Source organism: Pseudophryne corroboree, chromosome 11 (genome assembly GCF_028390025.1).
Source record: "Pseudophryne corroboree isolate aPseCor3 chromosome 11, aPseCor3.hap2, whole genome shotgun sequence".
In the NCBI taxonomy this organism is placed as follows: domain Eukaryota; kingdom Metazoa; phylum Chordata; class Amphibia; order Anura; family Myobatrachidae; genus Pseudophryne; species Pseudophryne corroboree.
In genome coordinates, this window is record NC_086454.1 from 84,894,632 (window position 1) to 84,921,047 (window position 26,416).

Genomic DNA, 26,416 nt, shown 5'->3' on the forward strand with positions numbered 1-26,416 from the left:
CAGCCTTTCCCTTGTGCAATAACATGTGTCTGTTATATGCAAGCCCTCAGCGGCTTTTTTCTGTGTCCCTGCATGCAGTACCACCACAGGTGGTTGTAGATACCATCGAATCCACCATCGACACCTATGGCAGGTACAAGGTCTCCGTCTGAACTTTGCTTTTATAAAAGCGGCTATGAGTCTGAGAATGCAGCCGCTTCCTCTGACACGCCCATGACACTCCCATTAAATGCCCACATAGCAGATTTTTTGTGCCTCCCTTTGACCACCTCCCAGTCACTGCCCAGGATTGCACATCGCTTTGCCTCTCCAGTTTTGCTACCAGCTGCACCGTAAGCTGGTCCGTATGATTGTATATACACAAAATGTGAACCCCCCCAAAAAAACTTGGTGACCATATTGTCAAGTCGACCTTAAGCACTGTCTACCTTTTACATGTCGACCATATGGTGTCAACCTACTGACTATCTAGAAACTATGGGGGTAATTCAGATCTGATTGCTGCTGTGCGTTTGCACACAGTGGGCGATCAAGTCCTAACTGCTCATGCGGATGCACCGCAATGCGCACACACGTCGGACAACAACAACGGGCATCGCAAGGTGATTGACAGGGGGCCTAATTCAGATCTGATCGCAGCAACAAATATGTTAGCTAATGGGCAAAACCATGTGCACTGCAGGGGGGGGGGGGGCGCAGATATAACATGTGCAGAGAGAGTTAGATTTGGGTGGGGTGTGTTAAAATGTAATTTTAATTGCAGTGTAAAAATAAAGCAGCCAGTATTTACCCTGCACAGAAACAATATAACCCACCCAAATCTATCGCTCGGCATACACATGCGATTGCACACTTGCACGGCAAATTTACACTCCCCCTGGAGGCGACTATCTGATCACAAGACAGCAAAATTAGCTGCCCATCAATCAGATCTGAATTTTCCCCTATGAATACATTGGAGCCCCTCCATTTGTGCTTCTGCCATGCGAATCGTGGAGAGGAATGAGATTAACGCTTAGGACTTTGAATGGCATGTACAGTATTTAACAATAGAGCAAAGTGTTATAAATTGAGAGGTTTTCTGAAGAGGCAGAATTCCAATGGTATAATCCTGAGGACCCGTCATTATAACAGGTACAATTATTGTACTTACAGGAGCAGTGTATGATAATTACTCTTTGTTTCAATGACTCACCAAATTACTCTCTAGCCAGCTGATGACATAGGAAGCTGTTGCGTTGGGGATTTGATTACGTAATGCTTCTCTTTCTTCAGGGTTCTCCACCATTTCCAGGGATATTTTCAACTCTTCTATCAAATGTAAAATTGTTATAGTTCCAAAGTATTCTGATGGAACCGGTGATCCCACTTCAAAGACTCCATTAGCAAGCTCCGTGACGGCCTTTGTACCTGACAGCAACAAAAAGGACAACGAAATGTTGGGTCTGTTATGCTGATCAACACTCATTTTATTGGCAATACTATTAGAGCAATTTTGGCGTAACTTAGTTCTGCTGATTCCAAATATGACATTGCACAACTACAACCCTTTACACTAGCATGCAGGGGGAGACCCAGCACAGAGCAAGTCCGCCCCACATGCTGCTCCACCCCTGCTAACATGCAAATGCTTAGCTCTGCAGCGAAGCGCTCGCATGATAAGGGTAGCCCTCTGCCTGCGCAGCCTACGAAGGCAGATGACTACCCGCCATGTTTTGGGTGGCAGCTGCTGTGTGTCGTCACGCAGCTGCTGCAGCCCGCCCTGAAAAAGGTCCAGACATGCCTGCGTTGTCTGTACTGCGCCCCCACAATGCCGCAACGCCGCCCTCTAAAAGTTGCATGGACGACCTTGCCCTCCGCGTGAACAGTGACAGGCAGAGGTGTTCGAATATGTGAGATGCCGTTGCATCTCACTGTGGGGGTCATTCCGAGTTGTTCGTACGCTGCCGATTTTTGCAGCGCAACGATCAGGTTACTACTGCGCATGCGTATGCACCACAATGCGCATGCCCGTCATACGGGTACTAACAGCGTCATTGCTGGGCAATGCTTCTAGCGACAAATCCATTCGCACGGGTGATCGCAAGGAGATTGACAGAAAGAGGGCGTTTATGGGTGTTAACTGACCGTTTTCTCGAAGTGATAGGGAAAACGTAGGCGTGTCCAGGCGTTTGACATCAATTCCGGGACCGGACAGGCTGAAGTGATCGCAAGGGCTGAGTAAGTTCAGACCTACTCTGAAACTGCAAAAAACGTTTTCGTCCCGCTCGGCTGCACACGCGATCGCACACTTGCAAAGCAAAAATACACTCCCCCGTGGGCGGCGACTATACGTTTGCACGGCTGCAAAAAGTAGCTAGCGAGCGATCAACTCGGAATGAGGGCCTGTGTGCGCACGAGCAGTGCGGCTTCTGTGCTTGCGCACACTGCAGAAGGGCTTCAGCATACAAGCGCATTGTAGATGCGTTCCATGCTGTTTCGGACCCTAAATTTGCTAGTAATTTATGGTGTCCATTAGCTCAAGAAGTAGAGCCAATTTGAAAAAAGCAAAAACAAACACAAAATACCCTCAATTCATTAACATATTCTTGTCTCCTTCAGAAGATCAATGATACCATGGTGACCTAAAATCATCTGCAGAAGCAAACAGGAATCCTCTTTTCATTCCTTAAAGCAGCAATATTTGAGAAAGTCCCAGCAATACCCCAGCATAACTCAAGGTTCAACTAATCGTCCAGTTCTGTAAAGTACCAGAAATCTGTCAGAGAGCAGGTACAGCAGTGCAGTAACGGATAACACCCATGAATTTGTTCATTGCCATCAGAGAGCGAGTCTAGAACTAGATATAGCATACATCCCTCCTGTTCCATGCACAATTATTAAGCAAATAAACAGTGTCTAAAGTCCCTTTCATTATAAAACGGAGCTCCTGATGATAACGAAAGTGTAGGCAATGTAATAAAAGCACGCGAGGCAGAAGGCTGCTGACATTATTGTCTCTGCGTTGTCTGTTTTGCATGATTTTCTTTTATGTCTTGTGAAGAATTTCTAGTATCTGCGTACACACCACTGGGTGTCCCCACAGCACTGGAGGAATCGGCAGCAAAAACGCACAGTCTAGGAAAAACTAACATACTGTACTTTATTCTGCATAAGAGTCAGTGCATGGCTGGGGATGACATTGGACTCTTCCCCTGCCAGTACCTTTCTAAGGGGTACATTTTCTAAGCAGTGATAAGAGCGGAGAAGTGAGCCAGTGGAGAAATTTCCCCATCAACCAATCAGCAGCTCTGTATCATTTTATAGTATGCAAATTATAGATGTTACTTCAGTGCTGATTGGTTGCCATGGGCAACTTCTCCACTGGCTTACTTCTCCGCTCTTATCACTGCTTAGTAAATGTACCCCTAAATCTGTTACCTCACCTAAATAAATGTAAAGGGAAAAAAATTTAAATAAATCAACTTGAAAACATTCTAGATCCCTCAAAAGAGGTAGGAGTGCCACCAAGGTTCCAATGTATAGATAGACAGTGTCTAGTTAGACAGTAATTAGGGGTCGACATGCAATAGGTTGACATGGTCTAAAGGTCAACAGTTAAATGGTCGACTTTGTTTGTGATCGGCAGATACAAAAGGTCAACATGGCCATGGTCGGCACACAAATGGTCATTGAGTTTTGGGGGGATTTTTTTTTAAACTTTAGGAATAGTAACCCATGGGCTCCCGGCAGCTGGAATACTGGCGAGTGTTGTGTGTCCCCTCGCGGGCTCGCTGTGATCACCACGCTTCATGCCCGGAAGCGACTGATTCCCCCTCTGGTGGTGGCGTGGACCACCACCCGAGTGGGGATTTCGGCCGGCAGTAGGATTCCAACCACCAGTGTTTCACCGGGTGTCGGGAGTCCAGCGTCGATCTCCTGACAGCCGGGATCCCAACAACCAGTAACTTGACGGTAGCAGAGAGAGGCACCTTGCCCGAAGGGCAAAGCGAGTCCGAGGGAGTCTACGTTTGCACTAATTGTGGTCACATGGACTGTGAAATGGAAAAATGTTGTTTAAACACATAAAAAACCTTGTGTCAAACTTTTTTTTTTGGTCCATTTCCATGTTGACCTTTTATCCCTGACGACATATTCATTGTTGACCATTTACATGTTGACCATATGGGGGTCGACCTATTGACTGTCTAATTTGTGTAGTCTATTATACCACACCCGTGCCAGCCAATGTACACACTGCCATAAAGTACACAGAATCCATTTAATCAAATGTTAGGATGTGGTGCTAGTAATACTAGCCATGGAAAACCAGGCACATTACACGCACTGAATATGAATGGGTATAGCAGTGGGTTCTAGCTAAACCAGTAACATTTTCCTTCCATACTAGTCTACCTTTCCCACTTTTGCTCCTGGGTAATGTGGGGGAGAGGCAGGAGAAGAAGCTTTGAGTTGGGCTCGTTGATGCAATTACCGTTCTCAAATGGGTGGAGTCAGCACATCAGCAAGCCCTACCTCCAGTATAGCAATAGTGCTAGTGGTGTAATGGTCCCATTGCATCCTCGCACGTCTGACGGGTGGTCTTCAGTATGCCGACTGTCGCGATCCCGGCGCACAGTATACCGGCGCCGGAATCCCGACAGCCGACATACCGACACTTTTTCTCCCTCGTGGGGGTCCATGACCCCCCTGGAGGGAGAATAAAATAGCGTGGCGTGCGTGGCGTGCGTAGCGTGCCACCGTGCCCACAGCGTGGCGAGCGCAGCGAGCCCGCAAGGGGCTCATTTGCGCTCACCACACTGTCAGGGCTCCCGGCGCCGGTATGCTGGTCGCCGGGAGCCCGGCCGCCGGCATACCATACTACACCCCGTCTGACACTTGGGGGAATATCCAATTAGCCCCGGTAATTTACTGGGGCTAATGGTCCACCGCGGGATATCCTATTACCCACAATAGGCTAGCACGTGCGGTGGCTTATTGGGGGTTACCTGAAGCTGCACCGGGTGCCGGCTCCTGACAGCGCTCGGTGCAGCGCTGCTCCTCCAACTCACCCGGTCACATGGCCACTCCCACATCATGTGACCGATGCCAGGGGTGGAGGAGAGGGGGGATGCGGTCACGGCGCTGCCCCGGCTTCTCTGCCAGGGGTCACCGCGCCAAGGACAGCTTCCGGATGCCTGCAGTCCCAGCCTGCTGCAGGTCGTCCCGTTCATTGGGGATTTTGTTTCGCCTGCCTAAACGGGGCTGTTTCTACCGAAAACACACAGGTTTCACTGAACCTGTGTGCTTGCGGGAGAAAGGGCATTATTTTACAGGCGATCAATCTGGATAGCCTGTAAAAAAAAAAAACTAATCGGTGAAACATCAGGAAAAATCGCAAAAAACATACGTTTTTCGCACCCGATATTTTACCAGGCCTAATAGGATATCCTCCTTGGTGCTTACTGAGATGGGTGCAATTTGCGCCATCTTCCTTGTCACCGGTGGCAAGTGAGATCTGTCAGGTAGAATTGCCTTCTCTCCTGGAAGTCTGGGAAGTCTCCTACTAAGAGGTACTAAACTACCAGCTCCTAACTGTCATTTTACAAACACAGCCTGGGAGCTGATTGGCTGGTACAAACACTATGTACTAAACAGTGAAAAGAGTGAAGAAGTGAGCCAGTGGAGAAGTTGCCCATGGCAACCAATTAGCTGTTCTGTATAATTTTATAATATGCAAATTATAAATGTTACTTCAATGCTGATTAGTTGCCATGGGCAACTTCTCCACTGGCTGACTCTACACACTTTGCACTGCTTAGTACATCTCCCCCTTTATCTCCATCCACTTTAAGGCTTAGTGAAGTGCATAGACCCCTAATTCAGGAGTATCCTGTAGATTTTGCGAGAATAGGCAACTAGGGTTGGTTCCTCTATAACTTTTATATACAAGCAGATAACTTTGGGTAATGCTGCCCTTGCATGCTGCACCAGCGTTACGGGCAATTATCATGAAGCTGCCACATGATGCCTCTCAGCAAGAGCGATGTCCTGATACAATCATTTGTATAATTAATGTGCATGTCTAGAAATTCAGCAATACTACTGGTTGGAGCGGATGTGGTATACAAGGTCGACAGTTATTAATTTGCAGTGTCTAGGCTGACTCCAAAAGGTTGACATTGACAAAAGGTTGACACATAAAAAAAGTCAACATGAGTTCTTTTGTTAAATTTGGTGTCATTTTCTCCGTATTAGCTCGTGGAACCCCAATAAGTGTACCGCTTGGCTCGACATACTTCGGGCAAGGTTACTGTTAACAATTGGAGTCCACTTTGTAATATATGGTAATGGATATAAAAAAAAGTAAAAAAATATATAAAAATAAAAAAAATCATGTCGACCACTGTCATGTTGACCTTTTGACAATGTCGACATTTTGTCAGTGTCGACCTAATACATGTTGACCATATGGTGTCGGGCTATCATCCGGATCCCGTTTGGTGCATGCTGTCATTTTCCAGCCTTCGCTAATTAGCACTCTCCTACGTGGTCTGGGAGTAATCCAGCTGTTAGGCCCGAGCCAGCTCTCCAGTTTTGTCCAACATGACTAACAACATGTGACCAAACTGACCATATTATACATTGGGGAGATTTATCAAACTTGCAGAGAGATAAAGTGGAGAATTTGCCCACAGCACTCAGCTCAGGAGCATTTTATGAGAGGAGGGGGCACATGTGCAGACTCCGGGTGGGCCCCTCCTATCCACGGCGTCGTAGGCTCCGGCATTAAGCTGGAGTCTACTGCGCATGCGCAGGTCTCTGGAAACATGGCGCACACCATGGTCCAGGCATAAATTTCCTACTGCGCATGCGTGGCAGCCATTTTGAAAGTGATTTTTGTTGCGTTAGCAGCGCCCGTCACCGGACTCCGGAAAGGTAAGTATAAAATAACATGGGTGCAGTGTGGGCCCCTCCTGGACCCAGGAGCCCGTGTGCACTGCACGCATTGCACCCATGATAGAAACGCCTATGACTCAGCTTCGGTCATTTTACAGGTTGTGCTAGAAAATGACAGAAGCGATTTGGTTGCTATGAGTAACCTCCACATTATCTCTCTCCAAGATTTAATAAATATCCTCCATTGTTTTGAATCACTCTCCTCGGTTGTCCTACAGCAGTTAATAATGAAGGCGATGCTGCAAGTACAGTTGCAGTGGTGACTGGCAGGTAGAAGCGTTTTTATAGGTGGATGACAACTGTCCATATACTGATGCAAACAATCAGAATAACTCATTTACTACCATCTTTACTAATATCCAAGGAAGAAATGAGAGGCTTAAGCAGTAGCAGGAACGTAGCCGCAGGCGATGCCAGCTCTGTCATATCCACTCAGCGTCTTAGCACAATCCAAATTATTTTGATTATACAATTTGACGTGAAGGAATCAAAGTAAAATGTGAGAAAGAAAAAGGAATGTGCAAACGTTCATCAGACTGACCTGCAGACTGTTATGTACATGATTCCGTAAACTATTATTCTTTTGTCTACATAGTAGAAATAGGGGTATAGAATCAATGTATACTTACAGCAGACTTACCCCCCCCACCCCATGCACACACACTTACTTTATATATTTTTTACTATTATCCCAAACTACAATTCTCAACGGTCCCAATTTCAGCGGGATCATTCTGATATACAGTGTACCCATAGGCCCATCAGTTGGGAAGTATGTCCAATTCACCAATCAATGGTTGCTGCTGTAAAAAGCACTAGACGCACCCCGGGCATGCCCCTTATCTGATGTGACCTTGCTGTGATCACTTAAGGGGGGTACTCACGGAGCAATCGCTGCTTAAAATCTAAGCAATCTGACTAGATTGCTTAGATTTTAAGCAGTGATCTCTCCGTGTGTACCCCTCACAGGGCTGCGCATCGCTATCGCTGGTGCCAATCTAGCGGGTCGCTCACTTCACCCGCTGGGTCAAATAAGCGCCCCCCCGCACGCTCAGCACACATAGCGCTGTGCTGAGCGGGGGAAGAGATGTGTGCTGAGCGGTTCGCTCAGCACACATCTCTCCAACATTGGCCAGTGAGTACTGGCCTTAAGAATGGTGAATGGTATGCATAATGGATCATACTGGAGATAATCCTCTTACAAATACAGGCATGGGAGCACCAGGAATCAAAGGAGCATGAAGTAAGTTCCTCGAATCAGGGCTCAGTATTTGCTCCTCTGAACCCTGATCAGAGCCACCATCAGGGTGGTTACATTTGTAAGGGGTCTGAGCGCTATCAATAGGGCCTGCTGGCAGGGCCGCCATTAGGGATGGGGGGTCTGTGGACACTGGAGTCCCGAGCCCGGGTGTTAGTGCAGCATGTGCATTGCCAGCAGGTAGCCATGAATCAGGGGGTAGTGACAGCACCATTGGCATTTTATATGTGGTGCCAGACGCAAGCCATGTGGAGCTCACGGACTGGCAGCCAATCAAGAGCAGCCGCATTTGAGGCTGCTGATTGACTTGTGGCCGGCTCCACATTTGAAATGCCACTGGCCGCTGTCACTCTGACCTTGGCTGCGAGTACTGCATCAAGGGAGACACTGCGTCTGCCTGCCCCAACAGCTCCGCCAGCGGTTTCGATGGGGAGGCTGCAGTAGGAGAGCACACAGGCTGTGAACAGCCTGCACAGCTCCCGGGATGCACACACAGACGGACCATACCAGAGCTGAGCCTCAGCGATCCCACTGACCGGCCCCAGATGTGCTGCTGCTGTGAGTGCCCTCCCAAGGGTGAGCTGTACTCTATACCATATGTTGCCTGAGATTGTTCCCTCATCCCTGCGCCATGTCACCCTGTGCTCCATGCTACTCTACTTCCGATACAGACTGCTGTCCCCATTATACCCTACTCACCCATCTTCTCATACCTGCTCCCTAATTCTTACCTCTATCTCACCCTATTTCTCCTTTGTCTCCCCTTATTCCTTGTTCCTTAGGGTTGGAAAATGAATCCCAGAGGTCGGGATCCCGGAGAGCAAAATACCAACACCGGGATCCCGACCTTCAGAATGCCGGCAGCGGGGCGAGTGCTAGAAAGCCCCTTGCAGGCTCTGTGGCTCGCCATAGATTCTGTTCCCACTCTATGGGTGATGTGGACACCCACGAGTGAGAATAGCCTTGACGCAGCTGTCTGCATTCTGACCGCCGGGATATTAACTCACATCCTGTTCCTGCCACAATGTCTATGGGAATCCTCTGACCCCCACCAGTGTGTTCCCCCACTTATCTCTGGTTTGTCCCCATGATTCAAATTTGTATCTACTCCCATCTATCCCTGTCCCTCTCCCCCCAACTATATCTCTCCCCATTTATCTCAGAGAGGTCACCCTGACCCGTGCTCCATGCCTGACCCAACTCACAATGTCAGAGCGACAGGACCGCCGGTTCTTTGGTATGGAAAGCAATAATTTAACTTTAACATTAATGGTGCCTTTTCTCTAACTAATCCTAAGGCTGTATATAGAAAGATATTTTTTTTGGTGTGATCTGTTTGACTGTGGCTGATGTTGTTATTAAACAGGGACACTCTGACTAAACTGCAATGGCTTATTTATAGTAATACAGTATCTATTTTTAAGTCCTCATACAGTATATTCTTATTTTTCTATACTGGTACAATCAATTACTTCATATGGTCATTTAAGCGCTTCCATCTTTAGATTACACATCAGCAGCTGATCGCACTACACCCCTCAATGTGTGACCATGTGTCCGCCAGCCCCGCCATCTTACACCTGATGCTGGGACAGTATGACTGACATGAGGCGCAGTGTAGTGGCCGTGAGGGGAAGCAGCGGTCTACCTACTCTGGCTTGATAAGACTGACAGAGAACATTACACACAATGTGAGAGGTTTTGTTTCCTTACTTATTACAACACCCACAGCCCAAACTTTGACACTTTTTTATTAAACAGGATTGTGTACCAATTGATACCCACCCCTATTGTAGCTCCACCCACAATATCGACAGCTCTCCCTCCCCCCCAGGAGAGGGGCCCTGTCTATTTAGTCAGTCCCGGGCCCCACCATTTCTGATGGCAGCCCTGCCTGCTACTGGCATTTATGATCCCATTCACAAATTGCTTCTTATTGCCAGGCAGTCTCAGTGAATTAGAAGCAGTCAGCGGCCAGGATCATCGGTGTCAGCTGCCCATGTGCAGGGCCAGGAAAGGATACAGACAACATTTCACCTGGGACATCCCACCCTCAAATTCAACTTCCCTATGTGGGTCTCTGTGCTCCATCTCTACTACCTCTATTCTCCTACTTATGGCTTTTCCTTTATTGTTACTGTCACAGCCCACCCTCTGCTGCGATCTGACTGGACCCTACATCACCCAGGGCCACCTTAACAGCATTGTACTCCCTGGGCAAAGCAATGCACTGGGGCCTCTACCAACCCATAGGCAAGAATAAAAAAATAAATGAAAAATAAATAAATCATAATTTACACCTCCTGCAGTCCCGTGCCTTCTCTTCACATTCTTCCATACAGTGAATGGCTGTCAGCACTGTGATTGGTGGACAGCTCCAGCCATCCACCAATCAGCACACTGACATCCATTCACTGGCTGCAGGCTGGGAGGCAGGTAGAGATTGCTGCACTCTGATTGGTGGGTAGCTCCAGCCATCAATCAGCATGCTGACAACCAATCACTGTCTGGCCGCAAGCTGTGTAATTCACAATTACAATCACTCTCTACCTGCGTTCAAAGGCCCCAGTGTGCCTATACGTTAAGATGGCCCTGCCCTCATCTGGTATGTTTGTTTCTGTCTCCCCCTTTGCATTTGTCTCTCTGGCTACATTTTTGAATATAGATGGAGCCACAGTTATCTTGGCTTCTCTGCTGCGCCTAGGCACAACATGGTTTATTAGCATAAACCCTTCATCTATTGTACTTAGCTGCAATACAATAGAGAACAATACATCTGGGGATTAAGTCATTACAGCAGGGGATTAAGTCCGACTGCCCTAGCTCAGTTAATCCTATTAAAGGCCAAGATAAAGATGGCTCTATTTGTATGTGCCTCCTTTTCTACCCCCTCTGTGTGCCCTTCACCACTTGTGCCACTGCAGTGCCACCCCTTCCCCCTGTACTCTATGTGTGACTTTTCCTACCCTGTACTTCAGCCACCCTTATGTGTGCCTCAGCTTGCCTGCTCATGGAGGTCCTGCATGTTTTATTCGTATTGAGCCCCACAAATTGCAATGTAAAAATAAAGCAGCCAGTATTTACCCTGCACGGAAACAAAATGACCCACCCAAATCTAACTCTCTATGCACATGTTATATCTGCCCCACCTGCAGTGCACATGGTTTTGCTCAACCGCTAACAAATTTGTTGCTGCGATCAACTCTGAATTGCTCCATTAACCCTTTAGATGCTGGGTCAATTGTTTGCCGCCATATGGAATTTGTTCACTTTTACTTAAACAAAATAAATGTCGTTTATGCCGAAGCTGGCTGTCGGAAACCCTAGAACCCTTCCCTGGACAAGATAAAAATAAATGTAGGTTCTGCAGTAGCTCTGTGATTTCTCAGCACTTGTTTGCTCACCGATGTAAATGTTTATTTAAGGAACTAGTTTCAGCAGGCATGTGAAGGTTATACAACAAATGACTACTGGTTAATTTTTAAGTTTTCCTAGAACAGCGCAGCCCAGTCTGTTTTAGTATCCTTTGTTTAAAGGACCGCTAAATCTAGATTACAAGAAGGCTTATAGGAGGCAGGAGCTACTAATTAAATGCACAGTAAATATTCTGCAGCTCTCAGGACTGAAGATAACAGATAAAGCTGTAATGGAGGCAGGAGATACATTATCCCACTGGAGCTGCCTTTCCACGGGTGTGGTTCGTTTTATCGACAGTGTCTAGGTCGACAATGTTTAGGTCAACCACTATAGGTCGACAGTCACTAGGTCGACATGGATGGAAGGTCGACAGGGTTTCTAGGTCGACATGTGCTAGGTCGACAGGTCTAAAGGTCGACATGAGGATATATTTTTTTGTGTCGTTTTCTTCGTAAAGTGACCGGGATCCCAAATTAGTGCACCGCGTCCCCTCGCATGGCTCGCTTCGCTCGCCATGCTTCGGGCATGGTGCCTTCGCTCCGCTACCGCTTCGCTCGGCACACTTTACCGTTCCAATCGTAGTCCACATGGATCGTTAAGTATAAAAAAATCCAAAAAAAAGTGACAAACTCATGTCTACCTTTAGACCTGTTGACCTAGCACATGTCGACCTAGAAACCCTGTCGACCTTCCATCCATGTCGACATAGTGACTGTCGACATATAGTGGTCGACCTAAACATTGTCGACCTAGACACTGTCGATCTTCAGACTGGATCCCCCTTTCCACAGCCTGAAATGTCTGATAATGTGGAATATTGTACATTTAGCTACACTGCAAAGGTTAACGCACTGTGAAATACTCACATTCTATCATAGAATGGTAACGTTTACATATATAGCTGTGAAAGTGACTCTTTCATGTTTAGAGTCCCTTTAATGTGAAGTAGAAATAATGCCACATACGTAGCTTCAGTTTATGATTAATTAACGTGATGCAGACATAGGCCGCGGCAGCTCTACCTGTAAAATTCCACAGTAGATTAACTCTGAAACAGAAGCTGATTAAAGCACCCTGAATTTTTTCATTCATTTAATCTAGTGTTAGATCATAGATTGGCAATCTTTTGCCCTTCGGTTGCTGTAGATCTACGAGTCTCCGCATGTCCTAGTATCAATGGGCTGGCATTTCATCCTGCAACTTGTGGTTCTACAACAGAGTGCAGGCTCCCGGCTGAGAGGGTAGCAAAGCTAAGTGAGAAGGGGTGAAAGGGTCATGGTAGATGTACAGAAATCTTTGCTGGGGTGGTTGAACTCTGCATGTATATATATATATATATATATAGTGATGGCTGGCTCTCCGTGTATATGCAATAGTAAATGCCCCGGTGCTTCCGATGTCTGCAGCTATAGACAAGTGTATAAAAGAATTCTGTGGCGGCACTCACAAGTCTCATACAAACAGGATGGAACAGGTAAGTCTTGATAGACCCTGTTGCAGAAGATCCTCGCGAAGAGGTAGAGGCTACGGATCTTCGATCAGCATCTCGAAAAGATCTGAGTACCAGGCCCTTCAAGGCCAGTCCGGAGCATCGAGGATTGCTTGAACCATTTCCCTTTTTATTCTCTTTAGAATTCTTGGGATCAGAGGAAGTGGAGGAAACACGTACACCAGCTGGTAGACCCACGGCGCTGTCAGAGCGTCTACCGCCACTGCTTGTGGGTCCCTCGACCTAGAACAGTACCGCTTGAGGTTTTTGTTGAGTCGAGAGGCCATCATGTCGATCTGTGGATATCCCCACCGACGTGTCAACCACCGGAACACCTCCGGGTGGAGGCCCCACTCCCCCTGGTGAGGTCATGTCTGCTGAGGACGTCTGCTTCCCAGTTGTCTACTCCCGGAATGAAGACCGCCGACAATACCACGGCGTGTTTTCCGCCCACATCTCTGCCAATGCTGCTCTGCTTTTCGTTCCGCCCTGTCGTTTATGTACATTACTGTCGTTACATTGTCCGACTGGACCTAAATGGACTGATTCCGAGATAGAGATGAGGCCTGCAGAAGGGCGTTGTAGATTGGCCTGAGTTCCAGGATGTTTATTGTAAGAACGACTTCCCGACTTGACCATCGTCCTTGAAACTGCACCCCCTGGGTGACCGCTCCCCAACCTCTGAGGCTTGCATCTGTGATTAGCAGAATCCAATTCTGAATCCCGAACCTCCGACCCTCGACGAGGTGAGACATCTGTAGCCACCACAGAAGGGAGATCCGGACCATCTGTCCAACAGATCCAGCTGGAAGGGCCTTGCATGAAACCTTCCGTGAGAGGCCATCATTTTGCCCAGAAGGCGAATGCACAGATGCACCGAGATCCGGGTTGGCTTCAGGACAGCCCGAACCATCGACTGGATTACCATAGCCTTCTCCAAGGAAAGGAACACTCTCTGAGACTCTGTATCTAGTATCATTCCCAGGAAAAGAAGCCTCTGCATCGGTTTCAGGTGAGATTTTGGTAAGTTCAGAATACACCGGTGATCCAGGAGTAGTCTGGTTGAGAAGCCAATGCTGTCCAACAACCGCTTCCTGGACGGTGCCGGCCAGGTACGGAAATATGTTCACTCCCTGTTTGCAGAGTAGAAACATCATCTCTGCCATCACTTTAGTGAACACTCTTGGTGCCGTGGAGAGACCAAATGGCAGGGCCTGGAACTGGTAGTGGCAGTCCTGCAGTGCAAACCGTAAATAAGCCTGATGAGGTGGCCAGATCGGAATGTGAAGGTACGCATCCTTGATATGCAGAGACACTAGGAATTCCCCCTCCTCCAGACCTGAGATCACCGCTCTCAAAGACTCCATCTTGAATTTGAACACTCGTAAGTACGGGTTCAACAACTTGAGGTTCAAAAACGGTCTTACCGAACCGTCCGGTTTTGGTACTATGAACAAGTTGGAATAATATCCCTTGTTTTGCAGATGAGGTAGAACTGGAACAATGACCTGAGTCTGTACCAGTTTTTGAATGGCGTCCTGTAAGGTTATACTTGCCTCTTGTGAAACTGGTAAGCCTGATTTGAAGAATCTGTGAGGTAGGAGCTCCTGAAACTCCAGTCTGTAGCCCTGTGAAATAAGATCTATGACCCAGGGATCCTGACATGAACCTGTCCAGATGTGACTGAAAAATTTTAGTCGGGCTCCCACCCGCCAGTCTTCCAGGCATAGCGGTCCACCGTCATGCTGAAGGCTTTGAGGAAGCAGAGCTTGAGCTCTGTTCCTGTGAACCGGCAGTTGCTGGTTTGCATGATTTACCTCTAGCGCCTCTGGTGGCTGTAAGAAGAACCCCTGGTTTTGCCATTAAACTTACCAGTCTGAAAGGACTGTAGATTAGGTCCTGATTAGGTCATGAGTAGGCCTTCTTGGCTGGGGGAGCTACAGAAGGAAAATATGTGGACTTACCCGCAGTAGCTTTGGAGATCCATTTGTCTAGTTCATCTCCAAATAAGGCCTCTCCTGTGAAAGGTAGGCCATCCACACCTTTCCTGGAGTCCACATCAGCAGTCCACTGGCGTAGCCATAAGCCTCTGCATGGTGACACTGACATAGCAGTGGTGCGTGCATTAAGCAAGCCTATTTCTTTTATGGCTTCCACCATAAAATTCACAGAGTCCTGTATATGTTGCTGGAGTAAAATAATCTCCCCCTGAGGCAAGGTTTCTAACCCCTCAAGTAGGTTACCCGACCATTTGGCGATGGCCTTAGTAATCCACCCACATGCTAGAGTGGGTCTCTGGGCCACCCCAGCAGCTGTATACAAAGATTTTAGTGTAGTCTCAATTCTACGATCAGCCGTGTCTTTTAGGGAGGCTGCACTCGGGACAGGCAATACAATTTTCCGTGACAGCCTGGATACTGATGCATCCACTATCGGTGGATTTTCCAATTTTTTCCTATCCTCAGGAGGAAAAGATGATATCAACCTTTTAGGGATTTGAAATTTCCTATCAGGATTAACCCACGGTTCTTCAAACAGGGTACTTAGTTCCTTAGACACAGGAAAAGTGGCTGAGGATTTTTTTTTATATTAAAATAAGATTCCTCACTCTCCTCTGTCACCTTCTCAAGGATATGCAGAACTTCTCTGATAGCTTCTATGAGAGCCTCTATTCCCTGTAACAGAATAGCCACCCCCACTTCTGAGTCCACCTCCCCCTCCTACATGTCTGACCCTTCATCATCATAGTCAGACTGCAGGATATGGACCAAAGGACATTTTGCGGACAAATGGCAGGGAACTGAGATGCTGGTTTGGGTACTGAGTCTCTTTTCATAAACTCAGTCATCGATGGTCTTAAGTATTGCGTCTCTTTTTCATGGCAGGACAATTTAGTAGAAATATTGGAAATCATTCCCCTAATGGAGTCCAGCCAAGCTGGCTCTGCCCCACTAGCCTGGGAAGGTACACTGCACTGAGTACACAGTACTGAACCCCCTTTAGAAGAGGAACACTGTGCCTTACATGAAACACACTCTTTGTCTGACATACTGTGACAGTGACTGCACACACACACACACACACACACACACACACACACACACACACACACACACACACACACACACACACACACACACACACTCTGTTAGGGGTGGTGGAGGAATGCACGCTCGCCCTTCTGGCTCTGTTAGGGGTGGTGGAGGAATATACGCTCGCCCTTCTGGCTCTGTTAGGGGTGGTGGAGGAATGTATGCTCGCCGTGGTGGGGCTTGCAAATAGTTCCCTCAGGAGCTAGTTTCCTGTCAGCGGGGAATGGGACCATTAACCCTTCAAGAGGTTGGGCTGTTCCCTCCCCCCCCCCCAAGTCCAACAAAGCAGACAGGCTAGTGCCATATAGTCCTGCCTGAAAATAACAAACATAAAATAAATGTATAAAATTCTTCGGGAGCTTCCAGCGACGTGACCGGCTCCTCCGGGCACATTTTCTAAACCGATTCCGGTAGGAGGGGCATAGAGGGGGGAGCCAGCGCACACTATCAAATTCTTAAAGTGCCCAAGGCTCCTAGTGGACCCGTCTATACCCCATGGTACTAAATGGATTCCCAATATCCCCAAGGACGCAAGAGAAAAACTTTGCACACTTGTAGGGCAGTATAGATGGTGGAATGGTTAGCATTACTGCCTCACAGCACTGAGGTCATTGGTTTGATTCCCAGCATGGCCCTAACTGTGTGGAGTTTGTATATTCTCCCTGTGCTTGTGTGGGTTTCCTCTGGGTACTCCAGTTTCCTCCCACAATCCCAAAATATACAGATAGGTTAATTGGCTCCCAACAAAAGTAACCCTAGTGTGAATGTGTGTGCATGTACATATGGTAGGGAATATAGATTGTAAGCTTCACTGGGGCAGGGACTGATGTGAATGGCCAAATATTCCCTGTAAAGCGCAGCGGAATATGTGTGCACTATATAAATAACTGGTAATAAATAATAGTGTCTGGGACAGGCAGTATTGAAAGAGGAGTGCTCTACTGTACAAACTCCATGTTGGTTCCTATGTGGAGGTTTCATTCCCTAACCAAGATGGCCACCAAACTTAGTCATGCACATGCGTGGCACTATCTTGTCTGTATAAGAGCGACACAGTGGTACATGGCTGTGCAGAGCTGCACTGGCCATCTGACACCTCTGTAATATGCCTTAAGGCATACCTCCCAACTGTCCTGTTTTTTTGGGTCTGTCCCGCTGTCCCTCCCGCGCGGGGGGGGGGGGGGGGGGGGCAGTTGGGAAGCTCTCTATCACTCGCTGTTCTGCTCAGTTCAGAGCAGAGCAGCGGTGAATAGGGACTGGGGGCATGGCCAGCAGCTCACAGAGCGCTGGCCGGGCCCTCACTGTGATGGAAATTGGAGGCGTGGCCCGCAATCGCGTCATCCACGTGAGGACACATCCCTTTTCCAATGGGTCATGCCCCCTTTTTGGTGAGCCGCTGCGCCCAGGAGTCCCGACTTCAAAGATCCAAATGTTGGAAGGTATGCTTAAGAGCCAATGTCTGGATGGGCCAGTCAGGCCACACAGAGAGTGGGGCTTGCCAAGCAGCCTCCTGGCTATCTTCTTGTCCACCCTCTGTCCCACCCGCTGTACGACCACTCTCTGTCCCACCAGCTGTACATACGATAGATTGTATGCCTTTTCGTATGTAAAAAAAAAGTAATAATAATCTGTGTGCCAGGGGGATTGAAAGGAAATCAGCTGTGGAATCGGATCTTATGCTGGTTGTACTAATGTATGGTCAGCATTAGACTAAAGTAGAGGAGACGCTAAGGAGAGCAGGGCACAGCAGAGCCAAGCTGTACAGCTGCATTAACCAATCTGGAACAGATCTGTGTACAAGTTTTTATTTTTAGAAACTTTTGAATATTGCATTATTGACATTGCAAAATGGCCCTCATTCCGAGTTGTTCGCTCGCAAGGCGGTTTTAGCAGAGTTACACACGCTAAGCCGCCGCCTACTGGGAGTGAATCTTAGCTTCTTAAAATTGCGAACGATGTATTCGCAATATTGCGATTACAAACTACTTAGCAGTTTCAGAGTAGCTTCAGACTTACTCGGCATCTGCGATCAGTTCAGTGCTTGTCGTTCCTGGTTTGACGTCACAAACACACCCAGCGTTCGCCCAGACACTCTCCCGTTTCTCCAGCCACTCCCGCGTTTTTTCCGGAAACGGTAGCGTTTTTATCCACACGCCCATAAAACGCCGTGTTTCCGCCCAGTAACACCCATTTCCTGTCAATCACATTACGATCGCCGGAGCGAAGAAAAAGCCGTGAGTAAAAAAACTATCTTCATAGCAAAAATACTTGGCGCAGTCGCAGTGCGAACATTGCGCATGCGTACTAAGCAGAAAAACGCTGCGATGCGAAGAAAAATACCGAGCGAACGACTCGGAATGACCCCCAATGTATCCAACAAGGCCCAATTGTGTTGCCCCTAGCAATAGCCTAGATCCAAAGTGTTACAGTAATACGGTAATCGTGGCCTTTACTGGGTTTCACAATTGCAAGATTGTTCATTATTATGCCTGTTAAATCTTTTACTCCTAAACAATACAGCGACAAAAAAACATAAAACATTGCAGACTAATACAGCTAAACAGCACTTTATTTCCTGGTGTTTGCCATATATTTGGGAATCGGGGTTCTCTGTTCCTCTACCATGCTGTGTCAGGTGAAAGGAGTGTCACATTATTATTGTTTATTATTATTTTAGTCTTAAGGGGGGTACACACATAGTGATGTGTGCTTAAATACTAAGCAATCTGACTAGGTTGCTGAGTGGGGGGGGGGGGATGTGTGCGGAGCATTCTGTGCTAGATCGCTCAGCACACATCGGCACGGGTGTACCCCCCTTAATTCCAACTAAACATAAATGTTTATGTGAATAATAAAGCATTTATCTCTACAGAACATCTGCTATTGCCATCCTGATAATATTAGGCCAATCAGTGGTATATGTACCGCAATAGCAAGACTTCACGTCCCATTCTGCAGACATTGAACCTAATTCAGACCTGTTCGCTAGCTAGGGGTTTTTTCTAGGTTTTTTTTTGCAGTCCTGTGTTTGCATAGTCGCCGCCCATAGGCGAGTGTATTTTCACTTTGCAAGTGTGCGAACGCATGTGTAGCAGAGATGTACAAACAGATTTTGTGCAGTCTCTGAGTAGCCCAGGACTTACTCAGCTGCTGTGAACACTTCAGCCTGTCCGGGACTGGAATTGACGTCAGGAACCCTCCCTGCAAACGCTTGGTCACGCCTGTATTTTTCCAGACACTCCCAGAAATAGGTCAGTTACCACCCACAAACGCCTTCTTCCTGTCAATCTCCTTGCAAACGCCCGTGCGAATGTGGATTCTTCGCACAAACCCATCGCTGAGCGGCGATCCGCTTTGTACCCGTGCGATGCGCCTGCGAATTGCGGTGCATACGCATGCGCAGTTTAGTCCTGATCGCCCGCTGTACGAAAACGCAGCCTAGCAATCAGGTCTGAATTAGCCCCATTGATAGAGATAATCCCTATAACAGACATTTTTACAGGCTAGAAGACTCTTCTCCCTTAGGTAAATAGACCTTAATATTTCTATATAAATGTTACTAACAGGATTTACAAACATGTATGGTAGGGATGGTCATCGGTGGGTTACCCGTTGATGGTCACCACTGATAATACCATTGATGGGTAACCTCGATGGTGTGAAACCATCTGCAAAAGGAACCGTCAATGGTTTCACCCACCAATTGTCACCCTTGTTTTACAATTCAGTAGGCTGTGGGCCAATGAGAGCCCGGGGGCAGAGCTTTACAAGGAGTGTCCCGACACGTTGTAAAATAAATATTTGTTGTGTGTGCATCATTGGTGGTGGGAAACCATCTGGTTCCATCGATGGCAAAAGTATTCAACATTGGTAACAAACCATCGATGATTTTGAATAATTGATGGCCATCCGTATGGAAAAGTTACCATCGCCTGTCAGAACTTGAGATAATAAACGTTCTAACTGTATTTGCTGTGTAGTTCTTTCCAAGCAACTGTGCTTTGGGTCTGATGCAGAGACGTAAGTAAAAGCTTTCACTGACGCGAATTTGCTCGCGATGCAACTGAAACAATATAGAGACGCCCACTGCCAGCATCTCACATCCGCCTCCGACGTAGGAAAGTGGAAACATCGGACGCACATCAGTAGAACGTCTGAGTAAGTCTATGCTGTCTGCCATAAGAGGCTCCCATAAGCAGCCAAGGCCTCTCTAGCTGTGAGCGAATTTGCAGTGGTTGATTTGCAGGGCCGTCTTTTGTATGGGCTCAATAGGCAGTTGTCCAAAGGCCCCAGGAGTATAAGAGTCCAAGGGGTCTATTTACTAAGACTTGGATGGAGCTGTCCATGGAGATAAAGTACCAGCCAATCAGCTCCTAACTGACATTTTTCAAACCCAGCCTGTGACATGGCAGTTAGGAGCCGATTGGCTGGGACTTTATCTCTGGCGACTTTATCTCCATACAAGGCTTAATAAATAGACCCCCAAGGCTGATAGCCGAGGGTCCCCTTTTTTCAGAGGTACCAGATATTTTAAAATTAGCCCTGGGGAACCGGAGATATCTGACTTCAAAAGCAGTGGTACCCATCTGAGCCTGTTAATTGCTCTTCCAAGCCAGATATCTCTGTCTAACTTAGAGTTTTTCTGGTATAATCCAAAAGCTGGGACTCTCCCCTTTCGGTGGACACTGGCAGCTTGGCAGAACCAGAGATATCGGCCTTCTAGCAGTTGGTCCCTGCTCCAGCTCCACACGCCTGGTATGCAGTTTTATATTTTTTTGTGTGGATTACCCTGGCTCGTAAACTGTGATCCCCAAGTCCACAGTACCTCCTGAAAGATGGGATTCTAGTTTTTTAATCCCATTGAAAGCTATAAAATCTATTCCCAGGTACTGGAGATATCTGCAGTCAAGCAAGCTGCCCTTCCACCAGAAAATGATGAATATTAAGCCCACTCCACTATCCACTCCTCCCAAGCGTATTAAACACACACCCTACCACCCTAGAAGTCATGTACCGGGGGACCCTTCATTCAGCCCAATGCCCTCTTCTACAGTTTAGTGTTCTCCCTCCCACCCCATATCCCACCATCTGTGCAGTAAAGGAGTAATTAGCAGAAATTACTGCTCCAGGTCCTACATGCTGAGCAGAAGATAGAACACCCCCTACTGCCCGCGGGACATCAAAGCTGCCTACCATGAGAGGATGGGTAGGGGGCCTAGTGCATTGCTTTGCCCAGGGGCCTACACTGCTGTTAACACAGCCCTGGGCTGTAGTGCTTTTAAGTGGAATATTACTGGCTGGAAGTGTGCTGTGCATTGGGGAAAATGTCACCCTCCATGTTCACACCTACAGTATATCTCTGATATGCTCCCGAAACGTTAACACCTGTGAAGTTTATCAGTATCTTTTGTTTATAAGCCAACCTGTATTTTAGGTTTAGTGGTCCTGAAAACATCAATGGACCAATACAGTCCATTCAACACAACATAACTCTTATAGCAAGAAAAAAAGTGCTTAACACCTGACTTCCCCACCTAATGTACTACTGCAGCAACCTGTACTGAAATAATGAGTTTAGATTTAAAATAAACATCGTTAACATCAATGAATTGTGTGGTTCAGGAGCAGAGAGCATTTTGTGCTAGGAGGAAGGGAGGAGGGTCTTTGATCAGTACTTGCTTCAGCCATGCACACTGTATAAGGGATGGACATTGAATGGTGAACCATCAATGGTCTCCATATGTACCTTTCATCAATGGCAGGAAACCCTAGGCGGAAATTATTGGTGGATTGAACCATAGGTGAGCTGCACAAGAGCAGACATGTGACCATGACAGGCAAATCAAAAAGGAAGGTGGGGCAAAGAGATGACTATTGGGAAAACAATACTAAGCAAAGTGCAACAGGGGTAAAAAAACAAAAGGGGCAGACAAGATGGGCCAAGTGGTTCTTATCTGCCTTCAAATTGTATGTTTCTATGTTTATGTTCCAAACAAACATCGGAATTCCACTATTGATGGCAAAACATTGACCACTGGAAGCAAACGATTGCTGAGTTAGAAGTAATATTAAGAAGGAAGACATTTCTGTTTAATTCTAGCCAGGGTTGTGGGGGTAGCAACATCCTTAGGATGCACCGAACACGAACCCTGCAGCTTGTACAGCTGCCAGGAGTGTCTGGTGCTGGCAATTTCATCCCCTAGGTGAAACACCATGATATAATTTGCTCCGGGGCGGGGAAAGCACCATGCGCCCTGGGATTTCATTGATCTTAGCTATGCACAACCATATGCTTTGAAATAGTGGCAACAAGAGTTTGAGTAGGCTCTAGCACAGGCACTAAGGGGGGTGTGGCTAGGTCTTCCTTGCAGTCCAGGTCCCACAGACAGGCACCCACCACCCCTCTACCACATGGCACCTTGCATTTAGGAAAGAACACAGAGGACTTCTGACTGTTCAGCTACTCTTAAACTTAATCTTCCAAGATGCTCTGCCAGTGATAGCTGATGACTTGTTTGTACTGTTGTCACTGTAATTGCTGTCAATTTACTGTAATACTCTGTAGTAGACTCTTACCTGCAATGATGTCATCCATTTGCTCCAAGGCCGCCTGAAGCATGTGACTGGCAGTAGAAGCCATGTCTGCTGCAGTTCGTGTCCTGACAAACAAAAAAGAAATGTTAATTCATATCCTTATTTATTCCTACGTACTTTGTTAAATAACTGCATCAAATATTTGATGTCATTGTCAAAACTTGTAGCAGATAAGAACTATTGGCTACTTGGATGCTTTTTTGGGGGGATTTTTTTTTTTACAGTTTCCCAAATGCTGTCCTCAAGCTCCTCCCTCTACCCATCCCTTACAATCCAGGGTTTAAGGATAGCCATACTGAGGTGGCTGAATTAAATGGAATAATTTCATCCTCCAAAACAAAAACTCGGTCAAGCATATTGACGCAAAAGTAGGTCATTTTATGACTAAACCACCAGAAAAAAAAGCACGCCCCTCATCCACGAAAATCCTTCACATACCCCAACAAAATAAGCACTTATTCACCTTGGCCACAAGTCAGCCCCTTTCAAGGCCATGAAAGTTAGGACTGGGCCAAACAGACAAGTGGAAGTGCTGTCCATAACTATCATTTCTTTATTGCATTCTAGAAAATCATAGAACCTAATTGGTTGCTATAGGCAACACCATCACTTGTCTACGTTAAAAGCTTTAACACATGTACCATATGTCTTCGATCAGCAGAATGTTGACATCCATTATATCGACATGGTTAAAATGTTGACAACATCAATGTCAACTTTTCTGCAATGACAAAATTACATCAGTGTCAACATGCTGAATGTCAACATTAAGAACATGTTGACATTCTCATGTCAACTTAAGGAATGTCCAAATTGTGAATGTCGACAAAATATATCTCACCATGGGACTGATGTGTGCTATTGCTCAATGCAAATTTTTGCACCCCACTTCTGCCACCAACTGGGCCCACAAATCCACATGTGTCTCTGTAAGACCATGTACAAAAGTCCATATTGTCACATAAGAGCATTTGCGCTGTGGTGTTACACTTTTCCAGTTTGGTAATGACCTTTAGTAGAGCACATTTCTGAAAAATAGTGGACAAGTTACTGCAGTGAAGGTGGTGTAACCCATAACAACTCTTCAAGGGTTTGCTTTAATTTTCTTACCTGTATTTGACAACAGATTTAATGTAATTGTTATTGTTTGTTAAAGTAAAAATGGGATGTAGTCAAGATCCCGCCAGACGGAATCCCGGCGGTCAAAATACCGACACCGGAATCCCGACTGGCACAATCCCAACATATTCTCCCTCTGTGGGTGTCCACGACACCCATAGAGGGAGAATAAATTAGTGTGCCGAGCGCAACGAGGCACCGTGCCCGCAGCTTGGCGAGCGCAGTGAGCCCGCAAGGGGCTGCGTTCCGCTCGCCACCCCTGTCGGGATTGTGCTGGTCGGGATTCCGGTGTTGGTATTTCGACTGCCGTGATCCCGTCCAGCTGGATTTCGTACTGATCCCAAGTAAACTTTTCACGGTTACTTGTGCACCAATCTCCATAACTGTTCTCCATATAGCTGATTTGTTGTCCTTGCATGACAGCTTGGAAAATATTTAATACACACACAATGTTCATGGATATCAGAGAGAAGCTGAGGTCACAACTGGCTGTGGGAAAATTACATGGAGCTGTGTCTATTTAAAATCCTCCAGGCTGTGATACCTGGAACAGTGTTTGCTGCCGCCACCAGAAGCCCTTATGTTTTATACCTAGACAGAGGGGATCAGAGATCTATCTATCTATCTATCTATCTATCTATCTATCTATCTATCTATCTATCTATCTATCTATCTATCTATCTATCTATCTATCTACCTATCTATCTATCTATCTATCTGTTCCAGCACAATTCTGGAATGCCTGGAGCAATTTACACCAAACTTAGTACACATATCACTACAATCTGTAAGGGGTGGGAAGGGGGTGACATGTAAAAATCCATAGTTTTTGGCGTAACTCTGGAATTGTACCAAACGCTGGCTGCTGTGTCCGGTTTGGGGAGGGGGTGATCCCGGGAGGTTCCCAGCAGCGTGGCGTCCCCTCCGTCTCTGGGATGCTCCCTCCAGGTGCTGCTGGCTGCTGCCTTGCTGAGGGATGGGTGGTCTTAGTTTACCAGGAAGTCCTTCAAATTATGAAAGTTATACGCACGTAAATACTAGAAATTTCTGTAGCTAAGCACAGGTATTCAGCTACTAGACTATATTTCCCAGTATTTATGTAGCCGAATTAACAATTTTAAAGATAAAAGCCAGGACTTCTGCCCACCTCCTCAGAATGGATTATGCTGTGATATTTCCAATAGGAACTTCTTGTGGATTGTAATCCATGTGGATTTAAAAGTCCACGCTGAGTTTAAAAGGTCATGTGCTCGATCATGAAGAAGAGGTCCTCTTATCAGGTCCTGACGGCAGCTGACACTCAACATTCATTTGGTTATGCAAGAAGGTCACCATTCAATGTCAAACTATGGTACATCACCACTGTATTTAAAGATATTGAGCCCAATTTTAAAGAATACCAAATGGATTCTTAATCAAGAACAATTTAATTCACTTATTCAGTTTTGGACTAGGCAGTATTCATTATTATAAACCCAGTATATCCTGCACCCATGATTAAACCCATCTTCAAGATCTACTTGGAGAGGCTCCTGGATTCCTCTGTGTCTCTGTGTGGTAGCAAAATTAACTGGAAGACAATTTCATTAGGGGAAGGGTGCCGATTCCCTGCTCCTGCAGTCCCTTGCTGCTATGTATTCCATAATACAATTAAACATTACTGCATAATTGTCGACTTTGTTCTTCTTTTCTCCGGGAGAAGCCTGGGGAGGAGCTGCAGCTAACAGATTTGGAGGCTGGAATGGGATCTCTAGAGCATTAGGCTCCGCAGCAAAATGCTGCGATTGGTGGATCTGCGTGGAAGGGTGGAGCTAAATTATGCACTTCACATAAATTAACCCCAGCCTGCTCCGCACACACCCGTATTTCCATGTTTCATCCCTGCATCCTGTCTGCTTCACTAGGAAGCAGTTGGGATGCGGATCTCTTTCAGGGTGTGAGGGCGGGGGGGGGGGGGGGGGGGGTACCCGAGAAAGATGGGAGTCTCCGGCAACTTCCAGGAGGTTAGGCAAGTATGCATAACAGATGTGAAACAAGTGGGAATTCTTTTGGGATGTGTACATTTACCTTTGGTATAATAGTCTGAAAGAAACTACAGCATTACAACACTGTTGGGGCCTGATGCAGCGGTGTACGCAATGCCAGTGTAGTGGGATGATTTTTTTGCTACTGCCCATGCGTCCCGGTTGTGTACATGCAGAGATGCAGCTCTAATCATGGGTGCACACAGGGAGAAGTGCATTGAAAACGTAGCGGGTGTTCCTGAGCGGTATTACTGCGCGTACGGACGCCGACAGTGGGCGTCTGAGTTCTTGTGCGTTTGGAATCACAGATGAACACAAGAGAAGGATAAAGTTGCAGATGGACGGATTGGTTGCTATGGGCAACATCTCCAATTCTGTTTTAGAAGCTTTAGTAAATTTACCCCTTAATGTTTGTGGTTTAGAAATATATGGGCCTATTTATCAAGACCTCCCAAGAATGAATAATGAAAATGCTAATTAATAA

At 46.7% G+C, this 26,416-nt stretch overlaps 1 protein-coding gene across 9 annotated transcripts in view; it reads right to left on the reverse strand.

The window, feature by feature from the left end:
* The window catches only part of PPFIBP2 (PPFIA binding protein 2), a 302,451-nt gene that overhangs the window by 266,677 nt on the left and 9,358 nt on the right, over positions 1–26,416 (reverse strand). For 2 of the 9 annotated variants that reach the window (XM_063944498.1, XM_063944496.1), the window contains exons 1-3: positions 23,431–23,487; positions 22,772–22,854; positions 1,196–1,410 (exon numbers count right to left, since the gene is read on the reverse strand). In XM_063944498.1, coding sequence (XP_063800568.1) covers positions 1,196–1,410; positions 22,772–22,854; positions 23,431–23,465 — 333 coding nt within the window. In that variant the 5' untranslated portion in view covers positions 23,466–23,487. Of the gene's footprint in view, positions 1–1,195; positions 1,411–22,771; positions 22,855–23,430; positions 23,489–26,416 lie in introns of those variants that run through there. The other 7 variants (XM_063944503.1, XM_063944502.1, XM_063944499.1 and 4 more) reach the window with 6 other exon arrangements.